Consider the following 27,264-nt stretch of genomic DNA (forward strand, 5'->3'; position numbering starts at 1 on the left):
AGATGGCCATCTGGGAGTTTCCAGGGGTTTTGTCTGGTCCTCTGGTCTGCAGTCTGTCCAAGAGCAGTATGTGGGCTGCGGGGCATCCAGCTGCAGTTCGGGGTCTGAAGGATGGGGGTGAAATGGTGTGTGCACCGCTGCAGAGCTGGGGCTTAGGGAGTAAGACTGTGGACAAGGTGGGGAAGAGGAGGTTGGTATGGAATTTATATTCCTCCAAGATAGGCAGTTTTAGAAGGTGAAGTCTAGAGAAAAGGGAAAATTGACATTCTTCCTTTGTTGATCAGATAAACAACGCTGACCTTCTAAAAATACCAGGTGCCTGGCTTTCCCAGATAGCTCCAGAGGCCAAGAGGAAACCAGGCCTGTGCCTTCCAGGGACTGTCCCACCGACCCTGTGTGGGCTCAGGAGGCTTGGAAATTGTACAGGTGGCTTCATTTTGCCTTGTGAAAATGAAAATACAATTCCGGATTGTATCTTACACTTGTATCTTACACTTGTTTTGTTGTATTTTATTTATTTATTAATTTTAATTATTAAATTTATTTACTTATTAATTTATTTGATTGTATCTTACACTTGTTTTAAACTTGTTAAAAAAAACAACAAGAAGAAGAAGAATTCAGCATCCTTAAAGAGATTTTTGAAAATGGAATTGAAGAGACAATGGAACAGATTGTTACCTGTTGGCTTTTGTTAACTGTGTGTGCCTGTCACTTTCCTACTGGTTTCATGAAAGCATTTTTCATACGCTTCAACCAAAACAACATAACAACAACAAAAACCCTTGGTGTTTTTGAAAAACTTTTCAGCCTTGGTTAAAAAAAAAATCCCTGTCAGCCCTGCATGCACTTTCCAATACCTCTTCTCTCTCCTCCCTGAGAGCTGCTTCCTTTTAAGTTTCTTTATTATTAACCCTGCAATGCTATTTGCAATTCTTAGCTGATCATTTTTTCCTGATTTCATCACAATTTCATCATGATTTCATTCATTTTAGCATCCCAGCCTAAGTGCTCTTAGGAAAAGCTTTTAATTTTTATAAACCCTGGGCTTAGGCTGGTACACAAGGCTAGTGTCTTACTGGCACTCTGGTCACAGTTGTAATGCATTGACCACAGTTTTGACCTACCCTGATGTGGTGAGCCATCTAGGAAGATATTGTCGTTTGTCTTGAAATCTTCAGGGTGTTGAGAGGTACTCATAAAAATATATGAACTGCCACACCGGGTCAGATTCAAGCATCTGCCTTGTGCAGCAGCAGGATAGTAAGTATTCCATGACATTGGGGGAGGGGGCCCGAGTGAGACATCCTAGATTTCTTTGTAGGTTTCATCGATCTCTTAAACATCTCTAATTGCATAATCTCTTAAAAGCCTTTCATTGATATATTTAAGTTCATATATTCAAATTCTTGAATTGTTTATTTTTTTTCTATGTTTTGTATACATTTCACACCTTTAAAAGTAGAACTTGATAGTATTGTATTTGTACTTGATAGTATTGGTATTTCGACTTCCAAGTGCCCGATTTTAGAATGGTAGAGTATTAAATTTGAAAGAGCTTAAAGGTCACTGTTGTAACCCCTGCCTCGTATTTGAGACCCACTCAGGCTCATAAAGTTGGCTGGGGATAGATCTGGGAACTTGATTGTAGTCTCTTAACTTTTTGCTCAATTTTCCTTCCAGGGGAATATCTCACTGTCTCTCCAAACCCAACTAAATTCAAGCATAGTGCCCGAAACCTAATAGTTGACCCTCTTTTGACTTCACTGTTTGCGCTGAAAGCATTCCTGTCCTCATCTGGGCTCGAGATTCCAGAAGCATTACCTACTTCTCTATTTTCTGTGACCCATGCATTCATCCGGTCAGTTGTTATGTTTGGCTGATTGTTGCCTTTTATTTCCAAATCCTTAAGCCTCTATTCTGGCTCAGACCTCTAAAGGGCTGGGTTAGTAGAATGTAGCAATTTCCAAAGTGGGTTGTTCCATAAAAAGAAGGTTGAAAGAAACACCCATTAAGTGAGTAGATAGTGTGCTGTGAAAACAGGTATCTTTGGAGAAGTAGGTATTGGCTAAACAACATCTTAAGTAAGTTTCTTTGCAGAAAGGCTTCTCTTGGCCTTCTGTTTGTGACTGCGCACGGTGGCTATCCCAGAGAGACAGAATATGTGCATGTCCCCATTGGGTACCCATTGACCACTTTGGGCGGGGCCCATTATAGGATCACAGGGCTGTGGTTCCTTCACGGTGCCATGTCTAGGTCCATTCCTAGCTGACTTTCTGTGAGAGTATTCATCTGATGTAAGCCACACTCGGTTCACTCTCACATATGTCTTGTACTTGTTTCCTCTTCGATTCTCCTGGATCTTTCCTTACCCGGGAATCCCCCTCTGCCTGTTACACGGCTTTCACAACCCACTTGTGTTACCGTCTTTGTCAAGATCCCCCAGACCCTTGCTCTTCTGAATTTAGAGCATTTATTGTTTCAGTCAAAACATTGAAAGTAACGTTGCATACCTGTCATGGTTACATTGCTGGATTTTGCAAAAATGACATTTTCCATATTTGTGTCTGTTGATGTATCTCACACACACACTGCGTTCTTCTCTTTCTCCACAGGTAAACTTGGACATGTTATCCGAGGATGTGGCTTGTTTTTGTTTTTGTGTTTAAATTTTGTGTTATTGGTGTTGCATTTGCATTTAGATAGTATTCAGGGAGAATTGCCATCTTTGGGACCTCATGGCTTGCCATCTGCAAACCGATGTACCTCTCTATTTACCTAAGTCTTTTATGTCCTTCAGTGAAATTTTATAATCTTCCATGTTAAAAAAAAAAATCTTCTGTTAGATTTGTGTCAAGGTGCTTCATGGTTTTTGTGGTCCTTGTGAATGGTCCTGGGAATGGCCTGTCATGTTTCTGACTGGTGTGCAGGAATGGTGTTGATGTTGCATTTGTTTATAGATGGTTCTTGGCTGATCAAGTTTACATTTAAACTTGTGTTTGTTCTTAGAGCCCAGAGTTGGGTGGCTTATCTAATAGAGCACAAAATACCAAACTGTAATGGAAATGTCACAATTCACTCCCATTTTTAAAATTACCGTAGGGACGCCAGCCAGGCTGCTGACCGAGAAGAGCACGAGACTCTGGATCTCAGGACTGTGGGTTCAAGCCCCACGTTGGGTGTAGAGATTCCAAAATAAATAAATAAATAAATAAACTTAAAAAAATAAAATAAAAACTATTCCTTCAAAAAAATAAATAAAATCACGTAATACTTTTTGAAGTAAAGGGAGGTGATGTTTTCATTCTATAGTGTATGCGTGTGTTCATTCCTCCCATATTTGGGTGCCTAGTGTGTGCCAGATCCTGTACTGGGGCAGAGTCTTTAATGGTGGTAGAACAGACGTGGTTTCTGCTCTCATGACGTATGAGGCGGGAGAGACATTGCAGAAATGAACACAGATATCTATGACATATTTATGAATTGCGATGGGTGCTGTGAAGGAAAAGGACGGGGGGCTCTGAGTATAAAAAGGGTGGGGAGAGGCAACAGTAGATTGCGGATACGGGGACGGCCTGTCTGAGGACATCCCTCGTGCAGCCACCAGGGATGAGTTGGTGATGGAGGAAGAGAAGCCTGAAGAATTTTCCAGGCAGTGAAAACCAAGCTCAGAAGCCCCGAGATGGGGATCTGCTGCGAATGGTAGTTTAATGGAAATTTTCGTCATCAACGACTTAAATCAAGTTATTGCTTCTTAGTAAACCATCATCATAGTGGTATTACCTAGTGTGTAAAGTATGGTGACATGAAAATATTTATTTTTGATTAGGATGTTTCCCTTCCTAACTGAACATTTAAATGAAACTGCTCGAGTTAAGAGAGCTACTACCTCTGTGTTGTGGCTTGAACTGGGCAACTGTCTGTCCTCCTTCCCCAACCCCCCCCCATCTGATTGCTGTTACCCCGTGTGCTGGCTTCTGCTACACTCGTCGGGATCCTGCGCAGACGAGGGCCCTGCTCTGAGTCTGGAGAGGCCCTGTGTGTCCTTGCCCGGAGGCGTCCTGAGCAGGGCTACCTTTGGCTCTTCCCGTGGCTAATTTGCACCCCCCCCCCCCCGCCCCTGCACCTTCTCCAAATACACACTGAAGTCTTTGGGGAGGGGCTTAGGGAGGGGTCCAATATGACTTACACACACCTCCCTCCTCTGGAATAAGGGTTCTTTGGTCATTGTGGCTTTCCACCAGGGCCGAGGGCGATGAGGCCTGGCGGTGTGGTGTCGTGGTTATAGGCTGGCTCTGGACAAGTATTGGTTTGGAGACTTGACTATTCTGCCCAGTGGTCCCTGACTTGGGGCATGCAGCTTCATTTGCTTCCTGTTTTCTCATCTGCAAAAGGCAGGTCATAACAGCCTTCTCTTGGGGCCAAGGATTCTGTGTGTTAATGTGTGTGTGTGTCTAGAAGAGTGTCAGCAAACACTCCACGTAAAGTTTAGTTACTCCTCCTTGGTCTTCCCTGAAAATGGATTCCTGGGCTGCTTCCTTCTCCTGGCCAGACGCTCAGATCCGTTTGAATTGAAGCAGCGCGTATAATTCATGATTTGATACGGGACTCTGGTTACCCCTGAAAAAGATGTTGGAGTCAGGATGGTCAAGAAATACACCAGAATGGTAACAGGGATTGTGGTAGTGGAGTAGACTGTGCTGACTTGCTGGTACCCCTCTGATTTTACACATTTTCTATGATCTGTTATGTAACTTCTGTGCAAATAATAATATGATAAAATCTTATGGAAAAAAGCCAGGCTGGCAGTTGCCCTAGTGGTTCGCTGAGGTGAGGCCGGAGAGGGGGACGCCTGGGTTCCGCTGCTCGGATTACAGTTACACGGGGCGACCAAGTACTTTCTGCTAATGCTTCCTGGTGCAGACACACGACGGTATTTATGAAAAGTCTTCGGTAGAGTTATCCCAAAACGCTACATGGTGGGGGGATGCGGTTCCTTGTGAAACTCTTTATTCTTTGTTTCTTTCTGTCATTATTTTCCTTTTTTAGTTCCTTCTTGTGCTCCCTGAGTGGGCCTCCAGCCATCTGTTACTTACTCTCTTCTGGGCTCCTCTTACTCCCCTCCCTCTTATCGGTCCTTTTAATCCCCCATCTTTCTCCTCCCTTGCTGCCCTGCAGAAATGATGCATGTGTTTCTATAATTCAAAGAGGAAACTGTATTTCTTACTATTAATTATAAAACTAAATGTAACTTTTTGCCCTCAGAAATCTTAATTGAGCTGCCTTTTGTTTACTCACACCTATAATTAATTAATTGATTGACTGATTTACTAACTAACTCTCTAACCTCTTGGGAGGGGGTTCTGTGGCTCCTGAAAGCACCAGGAATCTTGGGGGGTTGGGCTGAGAGCAAGGGAAGATTGAGGGAACACTGAAGTTAAATTTTTCCCCTTTCCTTATTTTGCTTAGGCTGATCCATATTGTTACCATTTCATTATGTGTCAGAATTTTTAAGCGTTTCCAAACTGGAAGAACAGAATTCTGGAAAATTACCAAAATGTGTTTTTACAAAGAAAACGCTGCCAAATCTGACACATTTCCTCAAAAGCCTGTCGATTTTAATTACTTTTTAAAAGGTTCAGTGAGCTTTCCAGCTTTCCTTTCCTGCTCTCTTGTACAATTGTGAGCGGAGGAATGGGCTTTCCTGCTAAGTTCGTTTTATCTGCAGGAATTTATCCTTAAGCGGTGGCATCCTCTAATACTGACACAGATTTCCGAGAGGATATGACAGCCGTGTTGCCCGGGCCGAGTAGAAGATCTGTTTACCTTGAGAAATATTGCCGATCGCAGTGACATTTCACAATTGGATGTGAAATCTGGTTGAGGGGATTTAAATGAGGTGATGCTTTCCTGTACCTTATTCCACAATTTATAATGCTTTTTATCTCTAACCACAAACGTCCTGCTTGAGTGTAACGTAAATATTTATGAGCATTCTTTCTGGGCGAGGAGGAAGGCTGGTACAATTGCAGTAAAACCTGGCTTTCCAGAATGGGTATAACTGGGAGCTCGTATTTCTTTTCCCACAGGATTCATCGTAGGAACCCTTTGAATCAGAAACACCGCATACACCGCTTCTGAGAGAGGCCGCGGTCCGGGAAGGTGTGCGCACGTGTACCTGTGCTGTGCGCTGGGTGTTGGCGCGGACACCCTCCGTGCGGGCGTGATTTCTGTGGCTGTTGCCTGTTTCATTTCATTTACACCAAAAATGGAGGAGGAGGAATCTGTGGAGTTTGTTGGTAGGAGGCATCCAAGGATAGGGCGTGAGGGTTGAGGAAATAAAGGTAGAACTGTCAGCCGCGTCTTAATACTTCCCATCTGTTGCCAGCGTAGAAAACAACCCGCAAAAGGTGTGGCTAAGATGTTACAGGGAACGAACCAGTTCGTGTCCTTGGGGGGACCAGCTTTCCATCTCATGGACTCTCAGATGGACGACTTGTCACGGTCCCTCCTCTTCGGACGGAGGAAGCGCCCCTTTCCCTGGCAGGCGGGCGGACAGACGCTTGCCGGGGAGGTGGCTTCACCGCCTGTGCTACAGCTTCTAGCTTGACACTCGCTGGCCTGGCCGCAGCTCGCGCGTGACGACGTGTCCTTACTGGAACACTTAGTAACCGTGGCAGATGTCGGGAGTTCAGTTCCGCAGTCGTACAGCTGTTTGTACGTCCGGTTGGATTTCTTGAAAGAATCCGTTTTTGTAGGATCTCGTGCTGCGGGCTACAAGTACAGTAGGACTGAAGGGGAATTTATGTAATGGGAGTTTGAGGGTGTTGCCGCAGATGTAGCGCGGAGGTGGGGGGACAGCCGAATGCGGTTCTGTAGCAGACCTCCCATGTCTCCTTCAGCCAAGCAGTTCGGAAAGTCCAGGATGGCTAGAACTCTCGTTTGGACATTGCGTACTAGAGAATCATCTTAAGAACATTCCAGAGAGTTTGGAAAATGGAGGAACTATCAACTATGGTTGTTTCTGAATATTCCTTTCCACGCTTTTTATGTGTATGTTTTAAGATCTGTGTTGCTGCCCAGTTTTTGAAATAAATTTTGTAGTTGTGAATTATTCCACTGAGTCCCATAATGTCCTCACACATTTCTTACTGTGGGGCTTTTGGGTTGCCTCCACTGTTTTGCTGTTGTGAATAATGCAGTGATGCACATTTTTGTGCATAGGACCTTTTCCTTTTTTTTTTTTTTTTTTTTATTTGATGGAGAGAGAGATCACAAGCAGGCAGAGAGGCAGGCAGAGAGAGAGGAAGGGAAGCAGGCTCCCTGCTGAGCAGATAGCCCGATGTGGGGCTCGATCCCAGGACTCCGGGATCATGACCTGAGCTGAAGGCAGAGGCTTTAACCCACTGAGCCACCCAGGCACCCCGGACCTTTTCCATATTTTGAATATTTATTTTCTGACAGTAGACATTGAGAACAATGATGGCCGGAGTGTGGGAGGGCTCCCCAGTTCCTGCTACAGGTCAAGAGTGGCTGGCACCCAGAGGCCCGAAGGGGATGGGTTCTGTTTGGATTATGGGGCCTCAGGGCAGTGAGCGAGGCTTGGCAGACCCTGAAATACAGGGCCTGGAGCTCAGAGACAAGCCAGGGCCTGAGGTCTGGGGAAGGGACTGCGGCATCGAGTCGGAGATGTTAAGATTGCTTGGAAGGTGGAATGAGGAGAGAGGAAGGTGGGTGATGGAACCCCGGTGAACATCGTCTTGTGATGAGTGGAGGAAGGAGAGGCCACTAAGGATAAGGAGTGGTGGAGGTAGGACGTGGGCAACCGGGAAGGAATGGCCCCGAGGAAGCCAGGGTAGGAGGGAGTGCAGGGGGCAGGAGCAAATAGGTGGGGACATTTTATCGGAGGCTGTTTCAGTGGCGTGTGGCAAGGGTCAAAGGAAGGCCTTGTCAGAAACCTTAGTTGTATGGAGGAAGAGGCTGGAAGTTGACAATTGCCAGAAGGGGTCGTAGGCTGGTTTATTAGTCTGCTAGGGCCGCCATAACAATATGCCGCAGACTGGGGAGTGGAAACAACAGAAACATATTTTCTCGCAGTTCTGGAGGCCGGAAGTCCAAGAATAAGGTGTCAGCAGCTTTAGAGCCTTCTGAGGCCTCTCTTTGGCTTGCAAACAGCTGCCTTCTCTCTGTGTTCTCATCTGGTTGTTCCTCTGTCTATGTCATCTGTGTCCCTGTCTTCTCTGCGTAGAGGGACACCAGTCATATTGGGGAAGGGCCCACAATAATGGCCTAATTTTCACTTAATCACCTCTTCATCACCTATTTATTTACCTATTAATTTTTAAAAGATTTTATTTATTTATTTGACTCAGAGAAAGAGAGAGAGAGCACAAGCAGGGGTAGCAGCAGAGGGAGAAGGAGAAGCAGACTCCCCACTGAGTGGGGAGCCTGATGCAGGGCTCAATCCCAGGACCCTGAGGTCATGACCTGAGCCAAAGGCAGCTGCCCAACCGACTGAGCCACCCAGGCGCCCTTAATCACCTCTTTATAGGCCCTGTCTGCAAGTACAGTAACATCCTGAGGTTTGGGGGTTAGGGCCTCAACATATGAATTTGGGAGGGGGCACAATTTAGCCCCGACCACATGGCTTCTAGGCCTGAAACCCCCCTCTCTCCTTCCTTGTCCTGTGCTCCCCATCCTCCAAATGGTTGGTCATCTCCTCCTCCTTGTCACACGTCTCTTGGCTTCAGTGACCTGTGTTCCTCTGGTCTCAATCATCCCTCCTCCTGGACCCTGGGTGTCCACGTCCTGCAGGGTTTGGGCCTTGTCCCTCTTCCCTTCCTGAAGTCAGGCTCCTCCGTCTGTCTGCAGCTCCTCAGCAGCGACTCTGGTCCTATAGCAGAGCGCTCCCCCAACTGGTGTCAGATTAACTCTTGTTTTATTTTCAGGATGATTGATGTTTGGTTTGGTGAAAAGACTAAACCATTTTGTCATCCTGTCCTCATGGTTGCTTATCTCACTTAAAAAACAACAACAACAACACTGTGGGAACATTGATTTAGGTCAAGGTTCAGGAAAACTTTAGAGTTCACCTCGTATTTCACAAATTAGTGTTTTTCTCCCTAGAGTTTGGTTTTGGGTTCCTTTCTTTTCAAGGGTCTGCCTTGGTTAAAATAAGACTGAGCGGCTTGTTGTCTCAGTAGAGTCTGGGGGAGGATTATTTTGGCAGGTACGGTATCACTACCTTTTTTCTCCAGATGTAGGCTTTTTGGTTTGTTTTTAAAGCTACAGAGATTAAGATTATCCTATTTGTTGCTGAGAGGGGAGCCTTCGCGTGCGTATTGGTGAAGGGGCCAAGGTTGACTTGTAGAGGATGTTATTTAAACTGTGGTTGGTTGTTTTGGGGTTTCTGGTGTGTATGTGTTTACATAGCATTTCTCTCAGTAGTCTATTGAAATATATGAATATGATTTCTGTGTAGAAGTTCATATTTTTATTGAAGAGGCTGAGTATCAGATTTCTGAAGTATGTAAATTATGGATAGATGGACCATTTGGCCACTCAGAATGGAAGCACCCAGATTTTGCTGGGCAACCTTGAGAGGAACATTTATCTCTGTTGACAATTTTAAAGCAGTATGTAATTTTAAAGTGTGCAACTCAATTTTAGTTTTTAATAGTAACTTATGTGTTCTATCTTTAAGAGCTGGGTTATGGAATGACATGTGACCTTGTACTTTTGACTCTATGTCTGGTTGTGGATTTGAAGTGTTATTTTTGTGCTCTTTTAAACGACTTAAGCACTTCTGACTGTACATTTGGGACAGAAAAAAATATGGCAGTTGGATATAGTTTTGAAAAACCAGCCAGATTTTTAACCTGGTAATACGATAGATAGTACTCTTCATTCTTAGAATTTTCTAGGCTTACAGCTTCAGAAAATGGTATAAGGTCTTAGCGACCTCCAGACTTGCTGGATTAGTTGGTGTTCTTTTCTTCTGCAAAATAAATCATATATCAGCCGATGCCCATAACACACTGAATGGTCAAAGCTAGAGGGCTCCCCTGTAGTGTGCTCCTAGGTTTGTTTGTTTGTTTGTTTCTTTTTTTTTAAAGATTCTATTTGTTCAAGAGAGAGCAGAGCATGAGCAGGGGGGAGGGGCAGAGGGAGAGGAAGAGGCAGACTCCCCGCTGAGCAGGGAGCCCCCAAGCGGGGCTTGATCTCAGGATCCTGGGATATGACCTGAGCCAAAGGCAGGCGCTTAACTTACTGAGCCACTCAGGCGCCCTACTCTTGGGTTTCTGTTCCCACCAGTGGACACATGTAAGTATCTAGAAAATTGTGTTTTCTTTTCTACAAACCTGTTTATGCCAATTGTACTTCTTACTCTATTTAGTTTAAAGATTTTAAATATATGTGCAAAAAGAGCTATTTTTGTGACAATTTATTTGAATTTGTTCAAGTGTTTTGGAAAGCACCTGATAAAAAGTAAGCTTCTAGAAAGGAGTGGAGGCTGATTTTAGAGAGGCTGAGGTAACTGTAAAGGAGCTGGGGAGTCCTAAAAGAAGAGGTTCCCGCGGATACTTGAGCCACTCAGGATAGGTGTGTTCTGCTCTGATTATGGAAGACCCGGAATCTTAGTGGCTCAGAGCAGTAATATACGCTCACACGGTGCGTCCACCGTCGGCCGGGTGGCAGCTCTGTTCCACATCACCCTCTTCATACTCATGAAGCAGCCCCCCTGGAACCTGGCTGACCCCCAGGGCGGAGGGAAAGACTGCCCACATTCGACAGGGTGGGGGTGGGTAGCCTTCCCACCAAGGAGTGGCGAGCATTTGTCAAGGGTGATGTGGTCTACTCTGGGCTGTTTCTCTGGTGTCCTTACAGCCTCACCATTTCTTTAAAGAAATTCGGCTTTTTAAAGGGTGATGCCTTGAGATGGTTGGTAAAAGAAAGCACCGCTGGATGCTGCAGGTGGTGGACAGAGACTAGAAGGAAAGGCCTCGCATTACAGCAAAACACAGGCAAATAAATGTTAGATGATAGGGTTTACTCTAAAATAATATGTTTTAATATTTACCTTTTTTTTTTTTTAAGATTTTATTTATTTATTTGACAGACAGAGATCACAGTAGGCGGAGAGGCAGGCAGAGAGAGAGAGCAGGAAGCAGGCTCCCCGCTGAGCAGAGAGCCTGATGCGGGGCTCAATCCCAGGACCCTGAGACCATGACCGGAGCCGAGGGCAGAGGCTTTAACCCACTGAGCCACCCAGGTGCCCCTTGATATTTACCTTTTTAAACGACTTTCAACTTTGACTTTTTTTTCCCTTCAAACTAAGCAGCTGAACTGTCAATCCTTATGCATTTGGATGAGAGAGCCTACTTTAGTTTCAAAGCCTCCTGTCTCTTTCCCCTCCATCAGTTAGTGTTCTGCCTTTTATGATAGAGTCGTCTGTTACTTCTCTTGCATTTACCCACTTGTTTTATTTCCATCAGTTCTACCCTAGTTCTAGATTTGTGCCTCACCTGGTTTCCCTGCGGCTAGCCGGTCTGGTACCTTTACCGTACAGTGGAAAAAGGTACCCTTCAGGGCAAACACTGTCCCACAGAGCTCCTCTTGATGTCAGTGTCACTTTCCCCCTTGGCTTTTTATACAGTGCACAGACTGAACAACTGTATAGAGCAGTTTTGCTTCTTCTAGCTCTCTCCCAACGAATTTAGACTATCCACTAAGTAAAAAAACCTTTACATTTTTTGTTGTCTGTTGCTCTCAAGACATTTTGGATGACTCCCCATCATCTATAATGGCTATCTTCGATCTTATTTTCCATCATACTGTCATTAGTGACTCTCAGTAACACTCGTGGCCCTCTGGATGCACTGACTGCAACACAGACCCAGTAGATACTCTTCTCTCTCCCCTCCCACCTGTTCCCACCGATTCCCACCACATTCCGACCTGTAAGCTCCTTAGCTTGGACTCTCAGTCTTGTCTCAGCTTACCTTTCCTCCCAGCTTTACAGCCCACGAGGGCCCTGCCCCAGCTGTCTTTTGTGCCATTCTACTTAGTCACTGTGTTCTGAATGGTTTGTTCTTCCTGCATTAAAGTGCTTTTCTGCTGGACCACATACTGCTTATCCTCAGAAAGGCAAGGTCAGGTTTGCCCTCTTCAGCCGTCCTCATCTCATCCTCCTGTACCATAATAGCGCTGCCTCTAATCATAAACATGAGTGTCTGTACTCCTCTTTCTGCGGTGAATCACCAGCCCTGTGTGAGCGCTGATTTTATGAGTTACACGGCTCTTACCTGTTTTCTTTCTCCAGTTAGATTGCCCATGGCTGGGAAGGAGTAGGTGGGTCTCTAATTCCTTTTTCCTGGAGTCTGTGTATCCCAGGTGCACGGGTCAGAGCAGTAGCCTGGAGAGAGGAGGGTCCTGCCCAGTTAATCATACACAGTTCTGCATGGAAGCTCAGGCTGCGTCTTCCTGGCCCCAGGATATTGACCTACTTTCCTCTTCTTATCTCTGTGCAAAATGTTTGTTGTACTTAGTATGTTCTCCCTGTCACAGCGAATGTTTGTCTGTTCCTTCCACACGAATGGAATGCTAAAGTACTAGTGAAATCAGTGGAAAAAACAATGGAGAAGAAGACTTGGTAAGCGGTTCTATTTAATTCCTAAACTAGGGGGCATTACAATTAAGTCATTTAAAAAGAACTTTAGAGTTTCCCTTTAATCTATCTATCTGCCTGCCTGCCTGCCTACTTACTGAGAGACATGATTAAGGGTGGATTGTGAATTTTAAGTGTTTATGCCTTTTAATTTGATAACTTACTATATAATAATGTGATATTTTGATAAATTACTGGTAGAGGGAAATGAATTTTTCTTAATCAGGTGTATACAGTATAGTTCGCTATTGAATATCTTATTTCTTATCCAAATTTCCCTTGGGAAAATTTATTGAAAATTTATTTTATACATGTCCAGCTGATTAACTTTAAAAATAGATTTTCGTGTAGCTTTACAGGTTTAGTGTGTGCTTATATTCAAGGGGGAAAAAAGTACGGGGGGGCATTTGTATATTTGTGTCCTCATGTAAATATATGGAAAATTGCTATGTCTTATAGAACTTTAGGAAATGAGAACTATTATTCAAGTTGAATTAACATTTATAAGTTTAAATTTAGTAAACAAATTTTAGTAAACATTTTATCACTTAAAAAGTTAATGTTATGGCATGCCTTATATGTTGATTTATTGTATATATTTTAGTTCTTCATAAATACATTAGAATGTACTCAGAGATATCTAAGATATGTATTATGGTACATTTGACTTTAAATTCAGTAATGCTTGCAACATGAGAAAAATTAGAAAAACTTCGGCTCAGAAAATGCTTCCCAATTCTGATTGTTGATTTTAATCAATTTAGGTAAATTAACCCACTGCAGTTTAGCTATTTTCTTTAAAAATTCTTTTTTAATGACAAAGTAGTTCCGCCTTCTCAATTTACATCATCAGTGTCTTTTTTGGAAACATCTTAGCTATTTTTGTTTGATCAATTCTCAAGTAATAAACACTCATGAAATTCTAATGTAAATGTATAAACATCTCTCCCTTTGATTACATAGTTTATTAGACTTTGTTTCAGTGGATAACTGTTTGAGGAAGTTTCTGAATTTTTATTATTCTAAAGAACTTTTTCTTAACCACAAATACAGAGACATTACCGAAGAAGGAGTGTTGGGTAATGCATATTTTTCTCCTTTTACTATATAGGTTTCTTAATTTTGTAATCTTTAGACCCCTTTTTGCTTTAACAGTGGATCAACTCATTAAAGTAGTCAGCGCCCTTTTGCAGCTCGCCGGTTAGTTACAAACAGAACACGTTCACACAGGCCCTGAGGCCTATAGTCCGAAGATGCAGTTGATTCCTTGCATTTCCTTCTGTGCTGCATATGGTTAGATCCTTACTACATTTTTTTTGGCTGGTGAGGTCAGAATAAAGAGCTACTTTCCTTAACCTCTGAGTAAATGTCACTGAGAAAGATTCTTGTGGACTGGCATTCTTGGCTTTTAACATTCTTTATAACCAGACACAGGATGAATATTCACCACAAAATTAAGGAACTCAGTCTTTCCAGATTTGAGCCTCTTTTTGTTGAACCAGTAATGACGGACTGGGACAGGATCTTAGGAGATGATGTATTCCCCCTTTGTGAGGAAACTGAGGCTCGGCATTGGCAGTGTGCTCAGGTCTCAGTCAGAGCTAGTTGCAGAGCTGAGTCTACAGTGTGTATCTTCTGGCTGTTTTTCCTGGAGCCATTCTAGTCGTCATTCTGACCCAGATTTGCAGAAGGCAACAGCTGATGTTTCCCTGAGAGCTAACTTGCTTCCTTTTCCAAAGGACAAGTGCATGAAATTCAATACATTTCCCTCTATTGTCCCTTAAAAGAGCCTGAATTATGGGAAGATGCCTTTATAAATGTCTACTCAGGGGTGCCCTGGGCTGTTTTCTTGTGAGCATCTTTGATCAGCCAGATGTCTTAAAAAACTGATCCATAGGACTTCCCAAACTGAGGGGTGCAGGAAATCCTCTGTGAGTGCCCACCGGGTGCAACTTGCTGGACTTCTGATTACAAGGGAGTGCCTTGGGTAATGGGATGGTAGGGTTACATATAAAGAGAATGGAAAGAACGAGTCTACAAGCAGTGCCAGCAGGTGGAGGGGGCAAGGGGCAGGATGACTTGGTGAGGCTCATAGCATGTGGGACGAGATCTGGACCCTCTGATGAACAAGCCAGTTCATTTGGAAGGAAAGTTGGTTTTCCCCGGGTGGTTGTATTCAGTTTAATACTCACCAGTTGCCCTTGCTGTCTGTGCCCCGGCCAGGAACAAGTCCAAGCTGCCGGGTGTGTCAGTTAAATTGGAGCAGTTTTACCTTCACCTGGGGGTCCTGGGGCCTCAGGTTTGCCAATCTAAACACACTCAGCTTCTTGGAATTTTTTTTGTCTACCTTGAGGGAACACAGTGAGAAGTCTATGGGTTATAATTAGCACATCCCACGTGCAGCTGGGCTTGTGTTTCTGGCTATAACAGAGGTTTATGGTTTTTGGCTACCTTGTCCCAGAGGAACTCAGAGGACTTTTCAGACGTTAGCTCATTAATTCTCCTAAGACCTGGTGTGAATAAGACAGCGTGGCCATAGGTTCCCCCTAAAGCCAGACTGCTTGCTGTCCATCCTAGACCTTCAAGGATTTTGGCTGGTGAGGGGTGCCAAGTTGAGTGGTGGGTGGAGAGGGAGGGTGGGGGGTGTCTTTCGGACCCAGGTTTGGTGGTGGTGGACGGCATTCTCTGATGTTGCCTTGCCCTTTGGCCTCATTCCTGCCGTGACTCTGCAGAGCTTCCTCCAGGAAATGACGTTGGGGACAGTGATGTTGGCCGCCTTTGCTCCTCAGGGTATTGAACCCCATGGGATGACTTTTGCAAATGAGGCAACTCTCTAGGTTATCAACCTCAGATACACATGCCAGTAGGTGAGCTCTTCAGGGTCAGAAGAAATAGGCATGGGGAAGGGAGGGACTAAAATCCAGTCAGATCCTGCCCTCTTAGGGGCTTTGGCTTTCTCAGCCAGCCTGCCTAATAACCCTGGGGAATGGATGTTGTCGTCCCTGAGTTTTTAAGATCAGAAATTCAAATTCCAGAGATGAATTAATTCCCTTGGGTTTGAGCCTAGGACTGTGATCTGAAGCCTGTGCTGTCCCATCTTCGGGCAGATCAAAAGGAATTCTCAGTCATGGTAAACTCTTGTTACCAAACTGCTATAGAAAATGACTCTTCTCAGTGTGGAAGTGAAGCTTCTCTTTTAAAAACTGGGTGTGTGGGGGCGCCTGGATGGCTCAGTGGGTAAGCGTCTGCTTTGCTTAGGTCATGATCCCAAGGTCTGGGGATCAAGCCCTGCATCGGGATCCCTTCTTGGCGGGAAGTCTGCTTTTCCCTCTTCCACCCCCCACCTCCCCCCACCCCCACCCCCGTTCTTGCTGTGTCTCTCTCTGTCAAATAAATAAATAAAATCTTTAAAAAAAATTAAAAAATTAAAAATTAAAAAACTGGGTGTGTTGCAAAGAGTTTGCTGACTTGGGAATGAGATTGATGGGTGTGATAGGTGTGAAAGGCCACTGAGAGCAGTCAGGAAAGCTTCCTCCTTGCCCCGCCTTTTCCAGGAACCAGTCGTGCCACACCTCCCGGGTCCATTTCTCTCTCCTCACGGAAAGGCTCTTCCTGGGATCCTAACACATTTTGCTTAGACATCAGAAGAGATAGTTTGTGGCTTTAATCCGAAACCTTCAATGTTGTCATGGCAGCCACTGTCCTGTTTGACTCAAAAATCCCTCTAATTAGTTTAGATAGTGTATTCTCCATTCTCACAGTTGGAAAAAACTTTGTTTTTAACCCGTCACTTTACGAATCGGGAAGTCTGGCCTGTTCGTGGGGTTGAGGTAGCCGAGCTCCTGGCTATGTCTCTTGGTAGGCTAGCCTATTTCCACCCAGACAGAAACAAACCTTGACTTTGATGTTGGGTGGTTCCTGGCCCTTCTTTCCTAAGGGGCCATCAGCCCTGGGGTGTTAACTCTCAGAGCACCAGAAGGTTGAATTAATTGCCCCTCCCAGTCCGGGGCTTCTTAGGATCAGAGTCTGATTCGTGCCTTGTGGGCTCCCATATGCTTTTAGCTAGATGTTTCCCCCGTCCCTGTCCAAATCTGTCCTTCGTCATGGTCTGATAATTTAATGTTCTTTGTATGACCCAGAGTTCGAGCATAAGACAGCAGCTTCCTGGATGGAAATTGCTAATAGTTGGGCCCATTTCTTCCTGAATCCAAGATCCTAACACAACCAACCCAGCAGCAGTGCATTAGACGTTCACAAGAAAAGGCTGTAGAGAAGGCGGGGGACCTTCAAGATGAAGCAGCTTAGCCATGGGATAAAGAACTGGGAGATCGGACAGCGGCATTTCACGGCGTAAATGCTGCGATTCCACACGCCTGGTGTGCGTGTCCTGAGGACGTGTGTCGGCGGGCGGTCCGCATCCCTGAGCCCTTACGCAGTCACGCAGTCTCGTCTCACTTGCTCCGGGGAGCCCGCACGGCCCCGTCCGTGGTCTTCGCCCTCCCCAGCTGCCCCCATGGAAACCTGGGCCCTGCAGGTTGGTCAATACTGAGAAACCGTCTTGCCCTTTGGTGTCCGACCGGTCTGTGACCGTCTTGGTTCCTCCGCGGAGGACGTTCTCCGTCATCCTCCGGCTGCCGTGCCCGGGATGGGAAGGGCCGCGTGGACGGCAGCCGCAGTGTCGGCGACGGGCGGTCATGCCTGTGCTGCCCGCGGCAGAGTCCTGGGCGCCCGCTCCGGGGTCACTCATGGTGCTCTCTGGCCCAGGCGACCAGCAGACACACCGCGCGCGGGGTCCCCCGGCTTGCTCGGCGCGCGCTGCCAGAGAGGAGCGGCCGCCGGCCCCGGTCAGGCGGGGTTTCTTCCAGGCGGGAGGCTCGGCTGGATCCCTCGGGAGCCTGCGACCAGAGCCGCCGCCATGAGGCCCTCAGCCCTTTTCTCTGTCCCTCGGGGTCCGAAGTGCTTCCCTGCACCTGTGTCATCCTCTTCTCGGATCGGCTTCAGAGGAGTCCAGAGTCCGTCAGAGGCTTCCCTGAGTGGGACGCCCTGTCCGCCGGGTCCACGGTGACTCCTCATGGCCGCCTTCTTCCGGGTCCTCGGAGGCTGTGGTGGCGCATGCGCAGCGCCGTTGGCGGCCCGGCCGGAGGAGCCCTCGGACCTCGGCGTCTCAGTACCGGCGTGCTGCGGCGGGCGGGGCGCACCGCCGGGGACGGGGCTGGGGGGCAAGGCCGGGCTCAGGCCGTGAAGGCTCGTCTCTGAGAAGGGACTGTTGTGCGTGCAGCGACTCCAGCGCGTCGCGTAGGCCGACCCCTGCGTGCTGCGCCGTGTGCTGTCGCCGGAGTCTTCCATCCGCCGTGCGTGTCGGCACCGCCGCGTTTCCGAGGCCGCTGCTGTTGCGTTTCCCGCGCGCACCCCGCATGCACCCTGCGCGCACCTTGCGCGCACCCCGTGTTGTCTGTGGCTCCTGCGGGCGGCGCTCGCGCGGCTTCCCCAGTGTAACTAGTCAGTGTGGCGGCCCTGGGCGCAGGGTGCACGCACCTTCTGGAATCCCTGCGTTTGCGCCCCGAGGGGAAGGGCCCGGGCCCTGGGCGAGGCAGTGTTTTACGGCTTGGCGGGTCTGCGGAGAAACTGGAATGCGGGCTCCGGGGAGTCGTCGGAGGCTTTCAAGCAAGGGTTACCCGGGTTAGGCTGTGACTTAGAAAGGCCACTTGGGAAGTGTGGTGCGTGCAGGGCGAAAGGAGGCGGGCGGCAGGGGCTGAGTCGGCAGGACAGGGCAGAGGGAGACCCCGGGGAAGGCCTTCCGGGTGAGCGAGGATGAAGGCTGAGCTGGGGGGTCGGGGGGGCGGGGGGCACTGAGTGATGCTGATGGAGCAGAGACGGATTGGCTTTGCGGGGGGGTAAGAGACAGGGAGAGGCCAAGGGTGAGAAACTGGGTCTGTTGTGACTCTGTGCGGTTCTAGGGAGGATAGGAGGGTTTTGTTTTGGGGGAGTATTTTGGGATAGGATGGTAGGAGATAGAAGGTTGGGACATGGGTTGCGATGTGGGACTCAGCAGATGTGGGAGAGATGGCTGGGGACAGGCTATCGACAGTCTGGCTCATCTGAGAGAGAGGAGAAGGCGAAGCATCAAGGGGCAGACGGTCAGGCAACTTGAATTTAAAAGCGGTGGGGACCTTGGTGTCCTTTCATATCGGTCTCACGTTGCTACCTGGAGGCAGACTATATCAAGATTTAGAAACATATCAAAATTCACATCACAGTTTATCAAACCAGAAATGATGGCCAGTTCTTTGGTTATAAAAATCAGGTTTCTTCAGGATTCTCATGAATTCAAAAGGATTTAGATGAAAATGTTGAGGGTGTTGAGTTTGGCTTGTATTTTGCTTAACTACATTTTCTGATTTTTTTCCCCCTATAGTGAATATGGCTTGTTTTTAATCATTAAAAGGTTGTTTGAAATTTCAAAAGTGGTTTATTTTCTTTTCCTGACTCTTACTGGACTGTGAGCTCCTGGAGGGGGTGGTGTGGGGAGAGGAAGTGCCCTGATGATTCACAGTGTGTCTAGTGCACTTAACACAAGGCCAGAGACCAACAGGGTTCAGTACTGTATGTGGTGGTTGAGCCAAATTGCATGGAAATTGAATCTAACCGCTCTAAGAGAGGAGATGCTTGCTATTTTAAAATATCGGGGAAGGAAATTCCAGTTTTTTTTAGTCATTTAAGCTCATTGTATTAGGTCCTGAACCACGTCCTATAGAGTCGGCCCCTCTTTTGCCTTTGTTTTGCCACCAGGATTTGCTGAGATTTATTTTGCTCATGAAATCTTGCCACATTGGCCCAGCTTGGTTACTTAAATGTGCTTCTCATGTTATTCTTAAAAGCTTTCGTGATCTCTTTGGGAGTCAAATGGCTCAATTCTGTTTCCTGTCCTTTGTGGGTAATATGTTTTCAGAGGAATGGATCAAAGTGGCTTGAAGCTGCAAGCATTTTTTTTGCCAGCCTTGGCAGCTGCAAGAACTTGCATTACCTAAGGATTCAGTTGTCAGTTGTAAATTTGCATACTTGTTCTCCCTTTGTATTTCTCTGAATGCCTACCATGTGCTAAGGCAGTGCCCTCCGCCTTTGGGGAAATAGAGATGAATACGCTCTGACTGCTGACACCAGGGAGCTCATTCTCTGGAAGAGGGGCTATCATGCACACATGACCCCGTGCAAGGAGGTCAGGATTGGAACCAGAGTCAGAGACGAACAATCGTTGTCATGCTAAGAAAACTCACCGAAGGTGTTGCCTCGATGTGTACTGCTAACGACACTGTAATAGATGTGTTTTCAACGTCCTCGTTTCCAGTTGCCAGAGCAGTAGAGGTCTGCTTGCATTTGGTTTTCCAGCTAGTGGTTTTTATGGCTCTGCTTTAAAAGTCCCCTCAACTTTAAAATGATGCTAATGACTTGATATTAATCCTTGTTAATCATCGCATCATCAGCTCTGAATGTCCTTTCTGATTTTACAGTAAAACTGTTTCAACTTAAAAATCTGTTTGTTCTCGGGGCGCCTGGGTGGCTCAGTGGGTTAAGCCTCTGCCTTTGGCTCAGGTCATGATCCCAGGGTCCTGGGATCGAGCCCCACATTGAACTCTCTGCTCAGCAGGGAGCCTTCTTCTCCGCACCACCCCCCGCCTGCCTCTCTGCCTACTTGTGATCTATCAAGTAAATAATAAAATCTTTTAAAAAAATATGTTCTCATCTGCGTTACCCTAAGAACTTTGAATAACATGGGAGACCACTGCCTGCTTTACTTTAGCTCATCCTGCATCTTTTCTGAGCCGTTATTCACTTGTTAGTAAATTTTGTAATTATTAACTTGGAATAGCTTTTCACTGTTGCTGTTAGATATAGAATGGAATGACCACGCATTTCACACGGGTGCACCTCCCCACCCCCCACCCCCCGTCTGGCTGTGTCTGGGTGCGGGGTCTTGGAGAATGCTGGTCTTGACTCCCGAGCACAGATGACATTAGCATTGTAGGTGGCTTGTAATTTAAGATTGGTGACTGTGGTAGACTACGTGTATTTAAATATTAGGGTCCAGGTGGCCATTTTAAGATGCTGTCGGGATGTTCATGCTGCATTTTCTTTTGCATTCTGAGGAATTTTTGAAATGATGCTTTCAATATTTTGAATGATATTTTTTTTCATTGAGAAAGATGCCAGGAAATGCACTGGTGTACACTGAAATGTAAGTGTAAATGGAAGTTTACAAGTGAGAGTAGGTTAGGGAAAGAACATTTGCAATCACATATTTTGTTTTTCTTGGCTGGACAAGCAGGTGGAAAGCTGGGGTAGCCGCGGAGTCTTTCTGCAGCAGTGGGTGGGCTGGTCTCTGGGCTAGATCAGCACCCATAGGTGACGAGACCCTGACTCCAGACTCCCCTGTGGTTCCTCCAGAGGCTACCTCATGATTGTATTTTGTGGATTCCTTTCACCAACGTTGGGAGGAAAAGGTTCAGTTTTACATAATAATGAAGCTGTGACAATAATCCCGCATGTTGGGTACTGTACCAAGTGTTCTCTCAGTTAGGGATCGTGATTGTGTGCCACGCAGGAAGGATGTAGAGACTCAAAGAATTGCTGAGAGTGTGGCAGACCAGGAAGGATACGGGCTTGGAAGATAGGCGGGAGCCACAGAAAGGCTGGAGGGCCAGGCAGTGGGGCCCTCCTGGCTTCGTGCTGGGACTCTAGCTGCGGTGAGTGGTGGGTATTCCCTCCTGCCGTCAGTCACCCTCAGCTTTGCCCATCACCCAGGACTCCCGACCCCAGAACGATGTGATTGGCTGTGCATGAGCCACATTCCTTGGGGGGAGAGAGCAGGGCCGCCGCCATTGAATTCTGAGGTGGGATCTGCGTGCTACTACTCAGTACATTCCTTGTCATCGTAAGGTAAGTGGGGACTCCCCAGAAGGATGATCAGTTTCCAACAGGAGGAGGCCTGAGCACTGGATAGTGTCCCTGTAGAAAGAGAGACAGAGGTCTACAGGGGCTGTCCCTTTTGGCTGCCCAGTGTTCACATACACCTTTTTCTTTTCACCACGCTTGGGCATGTGAGAATCCCGAGCCCCGGCCCACACGATGCAGCTCGCCCCGCATGGCTGGAAGCAGAGCCTCGCCCTCGTCAGAGGCTGTGCTGTTCCAGAAGCTCCCCTCCGCCCGCTGTCTTCGTGGCCCGTCTGGGGTGAGCACTGGGCAAGATGGCGCTGGCAGGGGCTGCGGGTTGTACTGCTCTGTCGTTGTGGTTCTTAGACTTGGAGCCCTTGGGGCCGGCTGTCTTAAGGATCACGTCATCGTTCAGTCCTGTCAGCCAGACTTCTTCGGCAGCACCAATCCCTTAAAAGTGTGTTGGCTTTAAAGGTTTCTCTGCGTCCATGGACTGGTAACCAACATCAGAGATCCTGCCAACTCCCCAGGGTTTGGACCTTGAACTTGGTCTGAGAACTTGTCCCCTGGCAGTGAGATCTAGCCGTGGGTGGTGGGCAGACTGTCTTAGCTCTTGCTTAGTAGAACCTCCCCGGGACAGTTAGGAAGTGGAGGCAACAGTAGAGTGCTTGATGCCTTTCCTGTGCTACATCTTTGTGGTGGGGGCACTCTCCCCGCCTCCGGCCTTGGAGACAGAACGGGCGGTGCTTAGCACAGGTCCCCTTCCCTCTGCATTTCCCACCTCCGGCCGGAGCACCTGCGTTTAGCAGCCCCTTCTGTTCAGCGCCCTGGCTGTCAGACCATCCGGAGTCACAGCAAGCCCGTCTTCTTGTAGATCCTTCAGTAGCCAACACAGACTCCAATTTCCGAAGTTTTCTCAAATTCTGTCAGGTTGGAGGCACAAGGTCCGAGGCATAAGGCACGACAGGCCACAGTTGTCATCAGTCGTTTACTATGACGAATGAGAGGTGATCATCCTGCCTGTCCAAGATGGTAAGGTCCGCACACCCCCTCCCTTGTGGCCTTGGCTCAGCTGGTCCCTGCACCTCCGTGGGTTACTTCCAACACTCTGCTGCCGTGTACCAGTTTCTTCTATTTGCTAAGAAGGTGCACGTAATAGGAAATCCAGCTCAAACAGCTTAGACAGGAAGGAGAATTAATTGGCCTCCGTGTAGACATAGGAGCTGTGGAACAAGTTTCAGTTGCAATTTGATCTAAAGGTTTGTGATGTCATTAGGGCTCCTGCGCTAATTCTCATTTATTTATTTTTTTTTTTGCCCTACTTTCCTCCATGTGTTGCCGTCCTCCTCAGACTAACCTTCTCCCGTGCTCCGCCCTGAAAGTGGACATGACCATGGCGGTCCCACGAATCACATCTAAATCCTGCCGTCCAGGGGCGCCTGGGTGGCTCAGTGGGTTAAGCCGCTGCCTTAGGCTCAGGTCATGATCTCAGGGTCCTGGGATCGAGCCCCGCATCGGGCTCTCTGCTCAGCAAGGAGCCTGCTTCCTCCTCTCTCTCTGCCTGCCTCTCTGCCTGCTTGTGATCTCTGTCTGTCAAATAAATAAACAAAAATCTTAAAAAAAAAATAAAATAAAATAAAAAAATAAATAAATCCTGCCGTCCAGAGGTGGATAGATCCTTTGTCCTAAGACACCAAGCTAAAGCCTGAGGCTTTAGTTTTTAGTTTTAGTTTTAGAAACTTTCAGTTTTTAAAAAAACTTTAAAACTTTAGTTTTAGTTTTAAAAAAACTAAAAAACATCAGTTTTAGTTTTAAAAGCTGTTAGGTTTTAGTTTTAGTTTTTTGACCAGCTGGATTACAGTGGCTGGAAGCTGGTCATGTGTTGGTTGCCTTAGTCTAGGTGGATTATGTGCTGCAGTGCTGGCACATGGGATGAAATGGACGTCCTTAGAACAACATGGGTTTCTGTGGGGGTCTTGGGAAGACGAAGGTAGACATAAATGTGTCAAATAAGACATATCCTCAGTGCTTTACGTCCGTGCTCATTGGATGCCCCCATGTGACTTTCTCTGACAGTTTATGGAAATCTCGAGTTAGTTGTTCTGAACCAAACTCAGGCTGGATCCAGTAGTCATGGTAAGGGGAATCAGTCCATTTGTAGGATGCAAGGGAAGTGCCTCTGTGCCCTTTTTGTCCCTGTCCTTGTTTACCCTGAGAATGAGGGTTGGGGTATTACCCTTTCCAACCCCAAAGTACTTGGGTGCTAAAAATGACAAAACAAAACAAACCCGAAATGGAACAAAAGGATGCTTGAATAGCTAAATGAATGTTGAAATCAGCTTCTCAGTGGGTGTGCTGTATTGGTGTGATTTGGTTTGCAGAGGTTGTGTTTCCAGAATTTTCTACTTTTACTGACTCCCTGTTGTAGCTCAGCATTTGTTTCGTCCTCTACCCTGCTTTGGAGTATGAAGTTGGGGTGGAAGTGTAAAACCTAGAACCCATGCAAACCCGCTTGAAACTTGTATTTGAAACCAAGGTAAAGCAGGTTTAATTACAGAGGCAGATTGCTTAATTACTGTTACCTGCAGCGAGGTCCTTGTCTTTCTGCGGAGGCTTCCATAAATAGACTTCAGACCCAGCCCCCAGGGCAGAGTTCCCTTTCAGCCTCTTTGCTTAATTTAAATTGCTGGTTTGATGGGGTTATTTTTGAAACCCTTCTCGGGTTGACTTCCCCCTTAATCCCTAAACCTTCTACCCTCATCTGCCAAATTACATGTAATGCACTGCAGCTAGAGTGCTTTTGGCATTTCATGAGTCTGAGAACTTGAAATTTGATTTAAATGTTAATTTATTGCGACAAAGGTTGGGTGCTTATGTTCCTGTTCCTGTGCATGTCTTTCCCTGGACTTGGCATGAGACCAGCTGCTCTCCCGGTTCCTGCTACATCCCCAGAGAGCGGCAGGTGCCCCCCTCCCACCCGCATTGTTTTAAAACAAGAGTCTAGCCTAGTTCAGAATGCATGAAGCTATTCTATTGTTGGGTTTTAGTGATACCTATGGCCATTTACTCCAGGTGTAGTTGGCATGAAATTTTAAAAAAGGAATGTGTGTGTGTATATATATATATATATATATATATATATAAATATGCATATATGTATATGTATATATATGTAAATATGTATATAAATATATATGTATATATAAATATATATGTATATATGTAAATATATATAAATATATATGTATATATGTAAATATATATAAATATATATGTATAAATATATATATGTATATATATATATAAACTAAAAAGTTGACTCCATTTTTCTTCTTCTGAATATTAAATACTTTCTTAGTGGGTTCTTTTTATTTATGAGAGAACTTTTCTTTCTACTTCTTTTTGTCTCTCTTTTCTAGCTTTTCAGTGTATACAAATATTTTTCCAATAAGGTCAGATATAAAGGAGTATTTGTGGATTCATATGAATCATAGTAATTAATAAGAAAGAATTACATAATTCTTACCCCTTCTTAGTTCTCTTGCAAACAGCCCAAGTAAATATAGTTTCTGTTACCTCTAGGAGATCTACTAGATGTTCTAGGCTAGACTAGGAAGGACATTTAATTAAATTGCTATCCTAAGTAAGCAGACCAACCTTTGTATAAGATGTCATATGCCTGGGTGACTCCTTAATGAGAAGAATTAAATGTACTCTCCCCTCAGTCTTAGGGGCATGAATATATGAGTATTTATTAGTTTCCTAAAGTATTGTTTAGTAGTAGTATACTGAAAGCATACAAAATTGACTTAAGCATCAGAAGCATTTAGAGAGACTACCTTGGATGAATGTGGTTTTACATCCTGCTAATATTAGAAAAAGTAACAAAACACACTCTACTTTTCCATGTTCATATATTTGAAAGAATTTTAGAATTCTTGTCAGCAATCAGATACGAAGGCTTGGGGATTTAACATTCTACTTTTGGGAGGCATCATTCACATTAGTGGGGCGGGTAGAATGCTGCCTTTGTAGTGTGCCTCTCTTTCCACGTGATAGACTTTCAGACTGAGCTGGAGGGAAACCATAGTACTTCTAGTCTATTCGTTTCATGTTCGTTTGATTTAGCTGTTGTGGTGGGTCTTTTGGATGAGGATGAAGAACATCGAGGTCAGTCTTGGCAGGTTATAGAGCCAACCTCTAATTTACAACAGGGTATGTTCCTTTATGAGTCAGTGCTGATGGCTGGAATGAACCCTCCACTCCCCCCCCCCCCCCCGCCCCGCCACCGTAGATGCCATGTTAGAAATGGTGATTGAGTTCTTTAACACAAAATGTAGTGCACTCTTAAGTAATCATAAGCAAAATTTCTTACCTTTCTGAGCTGCTTTATCTTAAAATGGGGATAATGATCCCAGTATCTACCTCATAGAGTTTTTGTGAAGATGAAGTGAATGAATGCATGTGAAGTTCTTGATACAGTGTATGATGTGTAGCAAGTCCTCAAATGTTAGTATCACCTTAAAACCATTATTTCCTGGAAAATGCATTCTGAATTTCATCGTGGAGTACTGAAAGATGCCATCTTGGGGGAAGCAGGTCCTTACAGGTTCAAGTTTGACACTGGTATGCAGGGGCTGGTGGAAAGGGCTGGGTTCGTTCTCTTGCTAGAGTTTTGTAATCTCTGGGGGGAGGGGATGGTCTTAAAGAGGCACAGACTTGCACTTACAAAATAAAGTCACAGGGATGAAAAATACAGCATAGGGAATGTAATCAAGAATGCTGTAATAACGTAATAATAATACAGTAAGAACCCTTACTGTGGTGAGCATCTTGTAATATATGTTCGTGTCGAATCCCATGTTGTACACCTGAAACTAATAGAATATTGCATGTCAGCCATACCTCAGTTAAAAAAAAAAAAAAACGAAAATGGAGACCCTGGTATCCAAGTGGCTCCTTCTATAGATGGACTTAGCCTGGGATGGCGATTTGGGAGGGAGGTTCCAGCACATGGGGCTTCTAGCGGCTTGGCAGTGACTGTGGCTGCCTCCGGGGCTTCTGGCGTAGGTTGGAAGGGAGGTGACAGCATTTGGGAGACAGACGAGTGCCCTTTGAAACTACTGGTGTTTCATTTCTCCAGTGGTGCTAAGAGCCCATCTGAAATCTTCCCTTTTCCTCCTCTTTCCTCCAGGAAGAGACAATGGCCAAAATGGAGGTGAAAACATCACTTCTGGACAATATGATTGGGGTTGGAGATATGGTTCTTTTAGAACCTCTCAATGAGGAGACCTTCATCAACAACCTCAAGAAGCGCTTTGACCATAATGAAATCTATGTGAGTATATGCCAAAGGTCGCCTGTGGGGCTTAGACCTGGGGTTTCGTGGCCAAGAACTGGCTTCTCTTCTCCACACTCTACTTTTTTCTCTTTGTTTGGTAGAGCCCAGAGGAATTTGTTTCTACTCTCACAGAGAGTTTTGGTTTGCTCGTTTGGCACGTGAGTAATACTGGTTAGAGTCAATGAGTCTGTTTTCCGAATGATGTTTATGAGTGCCGACTGTGTGCAGAGTATCGCCTGGGTGTCGGAGGTGTCGGAGAGCGAGTGGAATACTGAGTTCCTGTCCTGAGGAACAGACATTCGGGAGGAGTTGTAACATCCATAGGCAT

General features: G+C 46.0%; 1 protein-coding gene across 1 annotated transcript in view; it reads left to right on the forward strand.

Moving 5' to 3' along the window:
• The window catches only part of MYO1B (myosin IB), a 180,203-nt gene that overhangs the window by 5,604 nt on the left and 147,335 nt on the right, over positions 1-27,264 (forward strand). Inside the window, 1 exon segment of the mRNA XM_047720633.1 lies at positions 26,790-26,933. Within this exon segment, the coding sequence (XP_047576589.1) occupies positions 26,799-26,933 (135 nt within the window). The 5' untranslated portion in view covers positions 26,790-26,798.

Source organism: Lutra lutra, chromosome 3 (genome assembly GCF_902655055.1).
Source record: "Lutra lutra chromosome 3, mLutLut1.2, whole genome shotgun sequence".
Classification (NCBI taxonomy): domain Eukaryota; kingdom Metazoa; phylum Chordata; class Mammalia; order Carnivora; family Mustelidae; genus Lutra; species Lutra lutra.